Consider the following 17115-nt stretch of genomic DNA (forward strand, 5'->3'; position numbering starts at 1 on the left):
CAGAGTGATGGTCACCCACATGTGGACCCAACCCTGACAGCCTGAATCCTGTTCCATCTCATGTCTCTGGCCACAGCAAAAAACCATGTTGATACCTTACAGACTGAAACAGTATCAGCATAATTATGTTATCACGCAACCATAATTCCAGTTCTTGCAATTTCTTGTCACATGGCACTTAATCACACTGTGGTTTTGTGTTTAAAGTTACTAGTTGATGCACTGAGTAAATGTTTTACTTCTGCAGTGCCTCATCAATATTGCCAGAGGGCAGTGTGGGAAAAATGGCTCTGCTGCATGATTTAACATGCCAAGCAAAGTTGTTTTTGTTATGTAATATATGAAACGATATGGTTAAAAATCCATAATGTGCAATCCAAAAAATATGTTCAGCACCCCTCTCCCTGCCCCCTGCCTCCTGCCTTTTCTCCCTCTCTCACTCACACAAACTTCTTCCACCCCCATCTGGAATGCCTGCATGTCTCAACTGCACAAGGAAGCCCTCTATGCACATCCCATCAACACAAACAAAAAGAGTCACACATCAAACCCTCCACCACAAAGACACATGAAAAGAAAGCATGGCCACAGAACCATCTCTCCAAATATAGGTGACATGAAAGAAGCCAGCACAGCCATCAATATCAGTCAGCCTTGAGAATCAGGCCTCTCACATCACATGCAGACATTCCTGCATCCCTTCACCACAAACCTACAACTACTTCTATTAATGCAGCATGCAACCTGTGCATACACAACATTTCGTTACAATTATTTCTTTAGGTCACCAATTTGAAACCTAAAAGTGGTATGAATATAATGCTTGGAAGTATTTCGATTTTTTCCTGCATCAAACTTATTTGTCAGTCGTACCCCTTTGACCTAAAATATTTACTTGATGTATCCCCCTTAAGATTTTAAGTTAATATTTCAATAATTTAACAATGCATTTGTATGTTAAAGGTTCTCTGATGTCAGTTAATGATGACATGCGTGCAAACAGAATATTTCATCTTTTTTATAGTGTTACATTTTGATAGTTTTTTTATTTTACAATTATTTATTTACATTTTTATAAATTAATTATTAGCTTCTCGTCAACTCATAAATCCCTTTTAGTTCCATCACAAACCCCATTTCTCTTCTCTTGTCTCTTCTGTTTAAAGAAATGTAATGTGGTCAGAACAAATTAAGCTCTATAAACAGCATCTATGACAATGTTGATTACCACAGATTACTTTTTGACTTGTCCCTCTGTTTTCAAAAGAGTAAAATGGTATTTACAGTAAGTAACTGTACAAACCACTTACAAATGAAAGCAATGCCAAACACACTAAAATACATTAAACAAAGTACGGAGTGTTTTGAAGTACAACCACAAGACAAACACATTTCGACATAAGACTAAATTATAAACATTATATAATTAATTATATTTCCTAAATGCTCTTTAACAAAAAATAAAAGCTTCACATTCTGGCTTTTAAAACCCTGCATAATGCTTATTTCCAATAGAGGTGTGTTACTGTAAGCAATATTTTTGATTTGAACAAAAACTTATTGATGAATCAAAATTATTTTCTTTACTGAAAATTATTCCACATATTCTGTTGATAGAGCTTCACTTTTAGCGATATATTAATGAAAACCTCCATACAGCTAAACAGGAAACAGGATACTCTATTGTGTATCATCGTGAGCCAGTGAAAAGGCTAGTCTACACTTACATGAAAGTTAAACAGCTACAGTTTTAAAAACACTGTGACCATTTACCTGTGCATGTTTCCATTGGTAGTGAAAGTCTGACTACATATCACACACGTGTATGGCCTCTCTCCACTGTGAACCAGCATGTGGCGGTCCAGAGAACTGGCTGAGCTCAAAGCCTTCCCACAGATACTGCAGGAGTGGTCAGTGCCCCCACTATCTGTGTTATGCTGGAGGAAAAAAAGAGGCACAGATGTGAACATACTGATATATAGTCTATATATCATACATAAAGAAATGAGTACAGCATGTTCAGTTTCAGTAAAATTCAGATTTTAAAGACAAACTGTTGTGGTGTACATGTAGGGATGTTCTGGTGTGTTTGTGTCGGAGAGAGTGTGCACCTGTCTGATATGCATGGTGAGCTGGTGCTGCGTCATGCAGTTTTTGTTACACAGGGGGCAAATGAAGCTTGAGCGTTCGTCTTTGACTTCCTGTAGCAGACAAAAAGACAAAACACATTTTAGTTACAATGTACTAAATTACATAGTTGATTAATATGAAGTTGTATATAGTTTTATACACATATCTGACTAGATTTCAACATTGCAGCGTTTAACAGTGCAATCATACCTAAGGTGTACCATTTGATTTTCTTTTAAAAAAATATAAATATATTTTTTGTAATACGTTCAGCATAACAAAATGTTTCTAAATCATACTGTGCCTATATATAGTTAATAACTAAACTAACTATATATTTTTAACTATTACACCTTATGAGAGTCATAGACCCTGAAAATACATTAAAGGGATAGTTCGCCCAAAAATGAAAATTCTGTCATTAATTACTCACCCTCATGTCGTTTGAAACCTGTAAGACCTTCGTTCATCTTCGGAACACAAATTTAGATATTTTTGATGCATTCCGAGAGCTCTTTGACCCTCCTATAGACAGCAAGGATCCTAACACGATCAAGGCTCAGAAACGTAGCAAGGAGATCGTTAAAATAATTCAGGTGACATTCAACCGTAAGTTTACGAAGCTACGAGAATACTTTTTGTGCGTAAAGAAAACAAAAATAATGACTTTATTCAACAATTTGTCTCCTCTGCGTCATCCTATAGCGCCATTTTGGAGAGTACATAAACAACGTATGCTATTCTATGTCAGCAGCACCATACGCGGATACGCTGTTTACATTGTTTACGCTTTGATCATCCACGTATGAATGTATCCACGTATATACGTTGCATATGTTGTTTACATATGTGATACTCTCCAAAATGCCGCTATAGGGTGACACGGAGGAGACGAATTTTAGAATAAAGACATTATTTTTGTTTTCTTTGCGCACAAAAAGTAATCTCGTAGCTTCGTAAAATTATGGTTGAACCACTGATGTCACATGGATTATTTTAACGATCTCCTTGCTACGTTTCTGAGCCTTGATCGTGTAAGGATCCTTGCTGTCTATGGAACGACATGAGGGTGAGTAATTAATGACATAATTTTCATTTTTGGGTGAACTATCCCTTTAAGTAATTATGTATTAATCAAACAAAAATACGACTCCTCAACACATGTGGCTCCCCATGACTCCGAAGCCCCAGTGAGTCGTTTATTTGTCCCCCAGTGAGAGATAAACACAATAGGTAAAACAGATGCAGGATGTGGCCTGCCTGATGAAGATAGTATGTGTCAGAGCAGCAGGAGCGGTTGTGCGCTCGTGTCACATGGAGCAACAAGTGGCCTCTCCATCTGTTTCTCCAGACAACAGCAGCACTGGCTGAGGAAGAGCATCACTAATTCAGTGGGTAAGACCTTCTGCAGCGGTGCAGAGTCACTCACAGCGTATGGAAATACAGTTAGGGCTGTGGGATGGGATACCAGAGGGGGCTGGGGGACTGAAACACCTGTTTTCTCCACAGAGAAGTGTTTCAGTCAAATCCCACACTTTAATTGAAGGCATAAGACAAGCATCGGCTCTCACAAAGGGGGGATTGAGAAAGCGCAAGGACCATTTGTTGCCACTCATTTAGCGGAGTTTATGTAACTGCCACTCTGACTGACCACCAGAGACAGTACGAGGGAGACGAGACAGACCACTTGTATAAAAATAGGAGAATTCATACGACTAAATATGGCGTGTATAGAAATGAAAGTGTCACCTTAAAAATAAACGAGCCAATCACGTGTTTGTTTACTCTAGAATGTGGACCAGCCTTTTGTAGCATCACTTGAGCTAAAGAGGCAATGTTTTGCATTTTATTTCTAATGTGAAATATGTTATTGAAGCTTAACCTTGACAAACAGTCTTAGAGATTTGGGCTGCATCAAAAATTGCATACTTCCCAACTATATAGTGAAAAAGTAGTATAGTATGTCTGAATCAACAGTATTCATAAAATAGTAGGCAAAAAGTACTATTTCTGGTGAATTAGTATTTTTAATCAGGCTTTAAATGTTTATGTTCAGTAATTTCACTTTAATGGCAATGAAAAAAACCTATTCATTGCCATTAAAGTGAAATTACTGAACCTACACACAAGAGGCAGATAAAAATGATAATTTTAGAAGTAAATTTCAAACAGCACTCTTCATATATATAATAGTGCTGTCAAACGATTAATCACGATTAATCGCATCCAAAATAAAGTTGTTGTTGTTTTTTACATAATATATGTTTGTGTACTGTGTATATTTATTATGTATATATAAAAGCACACACATGCAGTATATATTTTGAAAATATTTACATGTATATTTATATTATATGTAAATATATTTAATATATAAACATAATATAATATAATATATATGCAACAACTGCTGCTATACCTGATTTCTTCTCCCAGTACGATTGACAGAAGGTGATTTGGTTGAATTTCTGGGAGATATTTTGGTGGGCTCAGAATCAACTCCATTGATCTGGCCCACATTCATCACAGTGCTCATCATGGAGTTGATAGAAGACAGCTCCTCCTCCGTTCTATCTCCACCTTCATCTTCATCTCCATGTTCTGGTTTGTCCTTTCCATCACAGTCTGCTTCTATAAATCAGATAAGAATGAGTAAATAATGACACAATCTTTATTTTTAGATAAACTGTCTCTCTTAGAGCCACTGTTACCTTCAACGGGTTCTGGTGTATGTGTGGAGGACTGATTGTTCACAGCCTCTTCTGACAAATGAGACTGTTCAATCACATCAGCAGCACCAACTCCATTGCTGACGGTCTTCTCAGGGGAGGCACTTTCCATTTCTAAGAACAGAGAATATTTGTTACTCACACAATATGACATCAATTTTAAAAGATATCTGCAAAGGAAGCCATGTGGAAATCATTTTATCATTGACTAAATGGCCTAAATCATCTTCTTATTGCCTACCGCAGGAGCTGTAGCGTCTTTTACAGGAGCAACTTTATCGGTCAACTTCCTCTTTTAGCACATGTGCTTATTAATTGTTTTCTTACATTCAAATAGACAAATGTAAAAAAACAAAACAACAACTCTAGATTATGAACATAAAAAGGACTATGTTAAGACTGCAAAAGGGATAATATTAAAGCAAAATTTCTATTTAGGTTTTTAAATGTATGATGGAAATAAGTCTCTTTCAATGGCTGACCAAAAAGACAAAAAATCTTTGAGAAGGCTGAGGTTTGTTGAGGTTTGGATGAGACATTTTTATATGCATGTACACTACTGTTCAAAAGTTTGTGGTCGGTAAATTTTTTAAGTAAGTCTCATGAAGGCTGGATTAATTTGATTAAAAATATGGTAAAACAGTAATATTACAATTGAATCCTGTGATGGCAAAGCTGAATTTTCAGCATCATTACTCCACACGAGTCACATGATCCTTCAGAAATCATTCTAATATGCTGATTTGCTGCTCACGAAAACATTTCCTGTTACCAATATCACCAGTATTTTTTGTGTTAACAATGATACATTTTTTCAGGATTCTTTGATGAATAGAAAGTTCAAAAGAAAGGTATTTATTTGAAACAGAAATCCTTTGTAACATTATAAATGCCTTTACTGTCACTTTTGATAAATGAATGCATCCTTGCTGAATAAATGTATTAATATTACTGACACCAAACTTTTAAATAGCAGTGTACATACTGAATTCAAAAAGCTACATTCTTCCCACAAACATCTCAATTTGAACTGAGCTCTATGTATTGTGCCGTCTAAAAGTGAAGATAGGAAAAGCACTGGCTGTGGACTGTTTGAGACAGCTGTAGGAGTGTGATACTTCAGCAAGAGAGGCCCATCCCAGTGAGGGGGGGTGGTGCAGGGTGAGGAGACGAGGGAAAGAAAGATGAACGACACATACGTGACAGCGAAGGAGGGGAGGCAGAGATGGAGGAAAACACAAGAGAGAAAAGTGAAATGTGAGAAAAGTGTAAAGAGAGGACTGGAAAAGGGAGTTGAGAGACTGGGTGCATGTTCACACGGGAGTAACTTAGAAATGTCTTTCTGCTGTGAAGAGAAGAACAGTAGGGGGTTGGGTTGAGAAGCAAAGCAGGAAGTGGCTGTGAGAGCAGTGGAGGGTAGACGGTTGTCTGCTGTACTCTCTCTTGCTCTAACCATGCGGCCCTGTGTGCGCCGTAGCAGGGTGTGATCGCCTCTGCTGGAGGGGGAGGGTAGGAAATCCCCCTCCCAGCTCCCACCATCCCAAACTGTGCTCATGTACTTCCACTATTTAGAAAAGTGAGGACGGTGGAGTCTGATTATCCTCTATTTCTATAAGGATTCAGCTTTGAGGAAATGAGATGCACATATTCTGCAGTGTAATGCACCTTTTACACTGACAAGAGATTTACACTGGTGGTCACCAGGTTGCTAGTTAGCATTGTTATCCATCATATCAAACTTAAAATGAATGATTATTAGTGTGTGAATTAAACTCATGTCGAATGACTTCAAATTCTGACCACAAAACCACAAATCTCTATAGGGTTGCTTCTCATTTGCATTAAGCTAGACTTTTCTCAACTCTGAACACGTCCAAATTGCATCACCAATGGTCGCTGTTGCTTATGTCGACAGAAACCGTCCACTTTCACTGAAAACAAATGACATCTGGTCAATGTGTTGCTGCAGATCGCTATTATTGGCCCTCAAAGCCTGACACCAAAAAAGTTTTACTTGAAGCCTAATTTATTTATTTAAAAATCCACCGAGGACCATTTAAATGCTTGCATGCTGAATTAATGTATTCATTTTCATCAAAATTCATTGAGTATTTTGTAAATTACAAATTTATCAAAAAGGATAAATGATCATTTAGAATGTGTAGCCTTAATACAGTTATCAGTCTCACAGATGCTGCATGTAAGTGTTGCGAGCTGAGATAGCAATACAGCATAGATCCAGAGATTATCAGAGATTAATGAGCTGTTATTAGCCAAGCATCTTTGGACTAATTGAGAGGATCAGGCTTAAAGACAGTAATTCATTAGCCACTGGAGCTAATAATGACAGATGGACATCACAGTTAAACATATCATATAGCTCATAGGACTAATATAATGACAAGATATTTAGTATATGAGGGACAGGAAACTAAATGAACTGGCAGGAGGTAAACACAAAATGTACAGTTCAAAAAATAATATGCAATACAGTTCAGAAGTTCGGGATCGGTAAGATCTTTTAAAATGTTTTTGAAATAAGTCTCTTATGCTCACCAAGGCAGCATGTTTTTTTAATCAAAAATACGGTAATATTGTAAAATATTATTACAACTTAAAATAACGGTTTTCCATTTTAATACATCTTAAAATGTAATTTATTCCTGTGATACAAAGCTGAATTTTCAGCATCATTACTCCAGTCTTCAGCATCACATGATCATTAAAAAAACATTCTTAATATGCTGCTCAAGAGACATTTATTATTATTATCGATGTTTAAAACAGTTGTGCTGCTTAATATTTTTATGGAAACTATGATGCATTTTTATCAGAATTCTTTTATGAATATAAAAATTCATTTATTTATTTGAGCATTTATCTTTTTGTTTTTACTGATTAATTTAATGTGTTCTTGCTGAATAAAAATATTAATTTTCTTTTAAAAAACTCTTACTAACGCCACACTTTCTAGTGTACAAGTAAACAAAAACATGCTGCTGCAGTGTTTTAATGTTGTGGGAGTGGATGCCAAGGTGTTGCTATGAGACCACCGGTTTGTTTAAAATTATGTTAAAGCTATGTAAAGTAAGCACAAGCAATAATAATAGTAATGTAAGCAGTAATAATTCAAGACACTTTATACATGTGAAGAACAAAAAGGATAAATGGAATAAAGGAGTGCTGATGCTCTGATAGACACTGTCCAGGCAAGCACATGACCTCCTACATCTACAGGCTATAAAAGTGTCTCAGTTAATGGGAGTGTGGGGATTATATAGACCTCCCCTCCTACTGGGAACAGATAACACTGGATAATGATGAGTCCATCTGCCCTGGACCATCACTCTCTTTTACACACTCACACTTCAAGGTGAAGCAACAGGACAACAGGAATCAGAAAATGAGGCATATAGGCTCAATCCATAGAAACTCTGAAGAAAATATTAGCTCTGGTCCAATACCTTCTTCTCAAAGCAGCATCCTTACAATGTCAAAATGAAAAAAACTCAAAAACAATTTCTCTCACTTCCACCACAATATTTCTTTTTCACTGAACTTGTTGCAATGGATTCTGGGATTGTCCCACTAGGTGTTGGAGCACAGCAATAAACATTCATTCTCATACATTCTCAAAATCCCAAGGATTGCCCCCATACTGCATGAATGCTCGCAGTAGATTTATGCTTCCATTCAGAGTGTTCTTGACTGTTTTGTTCCTCTTTTCGTTCATAAGTACACAGAGGAATGGAAAGTCTGACCCCCCTCCCTCTCTGTTCCACCAGAGAGAAAGCGGGGAACTTGTGCATTTCCTGTTTGGTGTGGTAGCTGGGAAGTTCTAGGGAATGCTGAGCCATTCTTCTCCTTTGCTTCCTCTACACTGCAGAGCTCCCCTGTTCTTCCCTGTTATCATCCTCCATCTTACAGACCATCCTCCATCTCACTCACTCAACCACTCCTCTCTTTCTCTGTCTAATTTTGGAAAATCTGCAACGTGCTGACATCTAAATAAAGATGCTCTGTCTATACCAACATGCGCACTGTGAGGAATATTTTAAGGGCCTTAAAGGGTAATTTACTCCAAAATTAAAAATCTGTCATCATTTATCATGTCATCCCAAACCTGTTTGATTTTCTTTATTCTGTGACGCATAAAAGAGTATGTTTTGAAAAAGGTGTTCTTGTCTGTACAAAGAAAGTCAATTGGGTTCAGTGTTGTTTGGTTGCCAGAGTTCCTCAAAATATCTTCCCAGAAGAAAGCAAGTCATTCAGGTTTTTAATGACAATAAGGTGAGTAAATTATGACAGAATATATTTGGGTCAACTAATCTCTTAATGGAGGTTGAACAACACCTCCTCACTATCCTCACAGATGTGCTGGAAAAATGCTCATTTTATTTTAAATATTTTATGCCTACATTGTAAAAAAAAAAAAAAAAGGAGTTTACTGTTTATTAGTTTTAAATATGGATATTTTTCTTACAAAAACGCATTCAATTGCTTCAGGAGGCCTTTATTAACTTCCTGGAGCTGTATGGGACACTTTTCATGATGGATGGATGCACTTTATCGGTCTTCTTTTGGACTATTGAAAAATAATAGCCATTCACTGCCATTATAAAGCTTGGAGGAGCAGGACTTTTTTAATATAACTCTGACTGGATTTGTCTGAAAGAAGAAATATACACCTAGGAGGATGCCTTGAGGGTGAGTGAATCATTGGCTAATTTCCATTTTTTGGTCATTGGTCATATAATCAGAGTTCACGGTAAATGGCCATATACACACAAAGAAAAAATACCATCAGGGCATAAAATATAATAACGTGCAGAAACTTCTGGAAATGTCCTTTTACTGTTTCTCACTGTAAATTATGTAGAAATGTACTTGTAGAAACTATAAATTCTACAGTAATTTAAAATGACATATGCCATGTTAAACGATTTACAATGGTGCACCATATATGGTAAGGTAACTAATTAACTGGATTTTACTGAAGCATCTTAACAGTGTATGGATTAAGAGATCTGTCATAGGCCTGACATCTGAACCCAACACCTATGCTGCAACCTCACACACACACACACACACTCACACACACAGAGGAGTCAGTAGTGTCAGGTGTCTTTTGCATATTTACCCATTTTAAGGTCTGGGCTAAACACGTCACAGGGTCATGGAGCCACAGGGTCACGGGCGCAGGATGAGGGACAGTGACCTCTGCTCATACTGAAAGCAAGCAAAACACACAATTACTACACAAAGCGCAAAGTGTTAAACCGCAAGAATGCCGTATAAACAACGCATGTGTTATGTTTAAAAAAGCACACATTAAGTTAAAGGTAGCCGAATCAGTGAGTAAGCATGAAAATGTACGCGAGGTGAATTTCCTTCAGGATTAAAGTGAGAAATCCTTCAGGCTATAGTGGATTCAGAGCATGTTTTCCCATGAGGCGAGGTCCGGGAAGAGACAGCGACCTGAAAAGGCCACATGAGAAAGAGTGACATCATTTCAGATGTGCTCTCTGTAGTGTAAAGGTAACAGGAGAGATCCAGCCTCAGGCCTCTTGTTGAGCTGGTAAACTGAAACGCGCTGCCATCACATAACACAAAGTCACACACACTGCCAAGTTTCCTTTCTGGTGAGTGCAGGAGCCAGTGCTACAGGCATCTGTAGGGAACATTACTACTGCAATAGCATATCACAAGAGCTGGTATTAAAAGACCCAGGAACAAAAGGAGACAGAAGAGCGTGAGGATGAGGGGATAGAGACAGGATGGAGTGGTGGATGACGTTATGGAGATGGATGGAAGGCAGATGGATGGAGATTAGGATTGTCAGGATGCGCAAAACAGGCTTATGCCAAATTATCCAGTCAGGAAAAACATATGTGGGTCTGACAGTCTTTCATGTGATGTGGGTTAGAGTGCACATTTTATACAGCAAAGAAGCTACTGTGATACATGATGGAGCTCATGCTGCTGTACAAGTCTGAGTTGCCCATTTCGTTCCCTTTTGCACTTTTGTGTCTTCTCAAGTTTTCGATAAAGGTTGTGTTTTGTGCTCATGTTGAGGTTTTTTGATTTTGTCGAAGATAATTAAAAGATTAGAATTAAACCGTATTGTTGATGAAAATATGACGAGAAAACAATCTGTAACAATGCACAAACAATGTTTTTAAAAGAGGAATGATAAAAGTTTGGACTGTTACTTCACACATTTATTTGAACTAAAATGTTATTCACACTGAATAAAATGTTTTCCTCTATTGCTCAAATGTTTGTTTTCAATAATATATTTTTTAAAGAAATTAATACTTTTTCAGCAAGGATGCATTAAACTTATCAAAGGTGACAGTAAAGACATTTATAATGTTGATTTATAAAAAGATTTCTATTACAAATTAATGCTGTTCATTTGAAATATTAAGCAGTAAAACAGTTTTCAACATTGATAATAATAATAATAAATAATACATTTCCTGAGCACCAAATTTTAGAATGATTTCTGAAGGATCACGTGACACTGAAGACTGGAGTAATGATGCTGAAAATTCAGTTTTGCCATCACAAGGATATAACATTAACAAAACAATATTTCACAATATTACTGTTTTTACAGCATTTTTCTTACTGCATAAGCAGCCTTGGCGAGCAAGAGACGTCTTTAAAAAATATTATATTATTATTACATGACAAGATACTGACTAAATTTAAAGGACATTTTCAACTAAAATACATATAAATACATTTAAAAAATAAATAATGACTTATTAAAACTATTAAAACTTATGACATATATAAAATGATAAAACATGTAAAAATGTAGACAAATAAATATAACTGCAAGCATGACAGGAAACAGAAAGACTTCTGCACACTTTGCTAGTACAATGCTATTTAAGAAGGCCTAAACGACAAGGAAACTGAAAAAAAGAAAAAGAAAGAGTGTGTGTCTGAGGCAAGTGTGTGTCAAAGCTTTTGCATCCCTGCGTGACAGGCACAGGCAAGTGTTGGATTGTGGGCAGGTGTTTGCTCATGGGGCTATCGCGTTCTGCTGGCTCTACACTCCACACTGTTCCTGTATCAGTTTCAGCGTGTGTGTATGTGTGTTTGTGTTGAGTGGGGGAGGTGTCAGGATAGAAGGGTCTCGCTGGGGATGGGGGCTACAACACTCCAAGAACCGGGAGGAGGATTCCTGACAAGAGGAGACACCCAGAGAAGGTTTCTGGTTAAACTGGTTCTACTGCTCAACTCTTTCCTCCCTTCTCTCTCTCGCTCTCTCTCTTTGGGTGGTTCACCTCCTTCCTCCTTACAAACTCCATCTTGTTTCATCACAAACATATTTTGCTGCACACTTTCTTTTTAAAGGTCCTGCATTGATTATAATGTGTCCTTCAGTGCTCTGCAATCGTATCCAAATAATAAATATTAAATTACCGGGTCATTTAAAAATATAAGCCCTATAAAATGTTACAAGAACTATAAAAGAGTACGGCGATTCTTCATATCAAATAAGAAAATCCAGTCAGAACCAACATGCTAGCTGGTTTCTAACTGGTCCAAGACGCTCCAAACTGGAGAACCAGCTGTTGGGCACCTGACTGAGCTTGGACTAACTAGACACCAGCGATCATGTTCCAAAACACAGCTATCACTGGTTTCGGCTGGATTTTCCAGCAGGTGAGGGAATAGTGAGAGAGCGAGACAAATCAAGAAATGTGCTTGATTGGAATGAACACGAGGGGTTAACGGGGAGGAGGAGGGGGGCTTATGAGGCCTTTGGCAAAGCAGCACTCAGCTGTCACTCCAAACAGGTGGCCCTGACATGACCTTTGGCTTCTATTGCATACAGCAACCATTTTGTTTCAGGCAATCAAGCCAGGAGCTCCAGCGAAGCCCATGACATCACACAGAGAGGATGAAGTTCAGTGAGAGAAGTCAAGAAGATCCAAAAATATGCATTATTTGTGTTTGGCAGAGGGATGCTCACAGTGTGTGATGCACGAGCTACTGGCTATTCCTCCTAAAAACGGGCCTAAAAGCATTTGATGGGATGCACTGGCCAATTCTAGACCATTCTGTTAACCTGTCATTTTATGGCTGATATTAACTAAAATCAGACATTTTAAATGCTACAATTAGTGTTGTTTAGTATCAGTAGTATACTATTATAGTTTTTGTTAATATTTTAAATTAGATTTTCTGTTTTTATTTAAAGTTTCAGTCATTTTGTTTGTGTTGTTTTACCCTTTTTTTTTTAAAGTATATCGTTTTTATTAAGCTTTTAGTTTTAGTTATTTTAGTACTACAACTTCAACTAAATGAAAATAAGGAATGTTGCCTTGACAATTAGCTGAAATAAAATGTTTTTTATAAATTTAATTTTAGTTAACAATAAGAACCCTAACTACAAATGAATTGAGGCATCAACAAATTATAATGTACAGTATAAAAAAAAAAATAGATAATCATTTTGAGATTTGCTAAAGATTACATTTAAAAGGTTACTCCACCCCAAAATGAAAATTTTGTCATTAATCACTTCCAAACGCGTAAAAGCTTCTTTCGTCTTCGGAACACCACACGGATATGCTGTTTTCGTTCAAATCAAAGTGTAAACAAACGTAGAAGACGTATCCGTGTGGTGCGGCTGACACAGAACAGCATACGCTATTTGTGTCCAGCGGATACTCTCCAAAATAGCGCTACGGTGACGCGGAGGAGACGAATTGTTGAATTAAGTCTTTTTTTTTTCCTTTGCGTACAGAAAGTATTCTCGTAGCTTCGTAAAATTACAGTTGAATCACTGATGGCAGATGAACTATTTTGACGATGCCTTTCATACTTTTCTGGGCCTTGACAGTGTTAATTGTTTGGCAGTCAATGGGACAGTCACAAGCCTCCCGGGTCTCATCCAAAATATCTTAAATTGTGTTCTGAAGATGAACGAACCTTTTATGGGTTTGGAATGACATGGGGGTAAGTGATTAATGACAAAATTTTCATTTTGGGGTGGAGTAACCCTTTAACTGTGTTAATAAATTCTTACTGTTTTTAAGCATTAATTTTATGTGAGCCTCAGACGGTAGCAAAGAAAGTGTAAAATGTAAAAACAGGGAGCAAAATAATTAAATATCAAATTTTCACCAATATTGATAAACTAAAAACATGATTCAGTACTGATATATTGTGTATCAAGTGATGCACTGTGTTAAGAAATTTCAGCAACTAAAGTATTTGGCTTTAGCAACAATGATGCTAATAATACAACAAATTTGTTTGTCTAAAATAGCAAGTGGCGGTTTCTTGCCGAATATCTTGCAAGGACAAAACACTCAGAACAGCACGCTTAAAATCTATTTTTGGCTAAATTAATACTTTAATTTCAGTGATCCAGTAAAAAAAATTCATTTCGGTGCATCACTAGTGATTATTTAAGTGGGGGAAAAAAAAAATCTTTTCTCTTGGCCCAACAAACCACATGCAGACCCTCTTTTAGTCTGTGCTACTGGAGCATAACCATCCATGCACAGTGAGGAGACCCTAACTTCCTCTGTCACATACAGCTGCTGTCCCGTGATGGGATGCGCGCTGCAGTAAAGCAGGCCGAGCTCGCTGAACTGCCACCCATTTCCAGCACTGTGCATTCCAGTCTATTTAAAACTCAACCCCAGTGCAGATTTACCCAAGCATAGTCTTCTGGTCATTATTTCACAACCCCCCCCCCTCCCCCCTCCACCCTCCACCCTGATCTCTCTCCATCTCACCGTCTTTCTCCAAAACCCATCTTTAAAGGCCACTCTGCTGCAGCGGAATGAACCGTTTGGTGAAGGATTTGAGGTTTGAGGCCTTACAGACAGCCACTGTCTGGGGCCAGACAATACAGTGTATTCCCAGTGAGCTGAAGTAGGTCAGAAAGTGTATTTGGCAGTGTTACGCATGTTTACGCTCGCTGTCTCCGCTGCAGAACTCGCAGCCTCCTGCCTGCACGCATGCATGCCAGCTTTCTCTGCTTCTAATGTCTGTTATATCCACCCCTCTGTCCTTCTCCACCCACCTTCAACTGAGTCCTTATCATCAGACACAGACTTTGTCCATTCAGCGCACCCACTCTTGTGCCTCTGAACGCGCGCATGCATGCATGCATGAGCTTGCATGCACGCAGACTTCTGCATAAAATAAGTCACCGATGGGGCTTAATTATAAACTACACATGGGCTTTTCATCTCTTTGAGAAGGAAGTGTACGGCTAGCTTCTTACACTCAAATGTGACCATCTCCTCAGGCCGAACCTGATCAAAGTACAGGGCCACATCACTGACCGCTGGTCACCATAGAAACCACCATTCACTGACTCCCGCCCCCGTAGCCCCGCCCCTCCTTGAGGGCCCTGCCGTTTAATACGGCCAATCCGGTTGGAGCAGTCAGGTGACACTGCAAGGCTTATTTGAGCGAGTAACTGCTGGAAACAGCCGGAGGTTGTCTGTCAACCACATGGCGCTTGTCAAAAGCTAGAGTGGAGAAAAGCAAACCGCCTTTGCGAAAATAATCCACTGTGCTCGCGCATATACAACAGCCTTCGCTAAAATAAGTGAGACTTTGTGTTGGAGCGGCTTTGCTGCCAGTGAGGGTGTAACATACAGGAGACGTTTGCAGGGCAAAGATGATTTCCATCCAGCATTAGCCGTTAGGATTAATTAATGAAAATAAAATAACGTTTTAGAGCGTTATCGTGTTAAACAAATAGAAATTGTATGCAGAGAATCTGATAAGAAGGGTTTGGAAGCCCCTAAATGTTAGTAAAACCTTCACAAAGTCATTTTGTGCGGGCAGAGTCCATATGTGTGTGTATGCTAATCTCTTACCATGGACCCCTCATAATCTTCTGTACTTTGCCTTGGTGAGCACACTGATCTGGGATCAGAAACCATCTATCACTGCAATTTAAACAAAAAAAAAAAAATGGCTGCATGGTTCTTCAGCTATTTTAATGTTTTACATATGTTCAGACAACTTGATTCACCCCACATTGCAAAAAAAAAAAACCAACTGCCTGCTAAATACTGCTTGTTTTCCAGTACAAATATCTAAACATTTTTAAATCAAGATAGATTTACTTGAGAAGCAAAATTACATACTATAAAAAGTCCTGTTTTCTGGGAAATGTATCAAAATTAAGTGAGGAAAAGTATGCTGACGGACTACGGGTCTTAACGGTACATAAACATGACGGTTCGGTACATACCTTGGTTTTGGCGTCACGATTCAGTATGATTTCGGTACAGCAGGGGGAAAAAACTAAACATAAAATTGCTTTTTTTAAATTAAACACTGGTTTACTGAACAAAGGCTCTTTCTTAGGGACAAAAAAACTACCTCAGCTTATGCTCTAAACTATAGGGTTACAATTAACAACAGAGTCCAAATTAAATTAAATTCCTATTTATTTTTAAATATAATAACACTCAACTTAAAAAAAACTGTAAAATTGTAACGAGCTATGGGCACTGATGACTTGCCTGAGGTAAGGCAACGTGACATTTTGTTTACAAGTTGATTGAGCGCTTACGTGAGGCATAAGATGCTCATTCATGTTTATTTCGCACTAAAACTACAGTAGTAGGAAGAAGAAGGGATGATTGTGCTCGCTTGTTCTCCGTGCTGCCCGTCTGAACTGAGGTGTTTATACAGCGATCTTTTACGCCACATCAAAAAGCAACAAAATTGTATTTATTGTTTGAATTTCCAGGAAAAAAAATCAAAAGTAAACAATATATAAAACTATAAGTTTCCAATGAAGTTCCACTGCAGTGGTTAAAACAATGCTGTATTTGTTCGGTACACATGCAAGAGTAAGAAAAATAAACTTATTTTCCATTTGAATTAAGTTTATTTATTTTTCTTATCCCACTGACAGATATTTTTCTTGTTTTAAGTACAAACTTAATTTTTAGTTACTCAAGTAAATGCATCTTGATTTAAGAATGTATAGACTTTTGTACTGAAAAACAACTTTTTACTACACAACTTTTGAATGTATATTTGTTCAATTCATCATCATGAGTAGGATACAAAATTATATTTCTGTGTTAGGCCACTTTTTAGGGTTTGTTTCTAAACTCCTAATTGTATGTTACATGCTGGCTGTGTAAATGCAGATAACACAGACCTCTGCGCAGCTGGAAATAGTTGGCCAAAGGTAAAGTGTCTATTTACTTTATTTGGTTTTTAGTCTGTCCTATCTAATGATTAT

The 17115-nt window shown here is 37.7% G+C and overlaps 1 protein-coding gene across 1 annotated transcript in view; it reads right to left on the bottom strand.

Annotated features, from left to right (window-relative positions):
* The window catches only part of rreb1b (ras responsive element binding protein 1b), a 34044-nt gene that overhangs the window by 9943 nt on the left and 6986 nt on the right, over positions 1-17115 (bottom strand). Inside the window, exons 2-6 of the mRNA XM_058745379.1 lie at positions 10000-10088; positions 4842-4973; positions 4550-4761; positions 2112-2201; positions 1774-1937 (exon numbers count right to left, since the gene is read on the bottom strand). Of these exons, the coding sequence (XP_058601362.1) occupies positions 1774-1937; positions 2112-2201; positions 4550-4761; positions 4842-4973; positions 10000-10003 (602 nt within the window). The 5' untranslated portion in view covers positions 10004-10088. The remainder of the gene's footprint in view (positions 1-1773; positions 1938-2111; positions 2202-4549; positions 4762-4841; positions 4974-9999; positions 10089-17115) is intronic.

Source organism: Onychostoma macrolepis, chromosome 02 (assembly GCF_012432095.1).
Source record: "Onychostoma macrolepis isolate SWU-2019 chromosome 02, ASM1243209v1, whole genome shotgun sequence".
Lineage (NCBI taxonomy): Eukaryota > Metazoa > Chordata > Actinopteri > Cypriniformes > Cyprinidae > Onychostoma > Onychostoma macrolepis.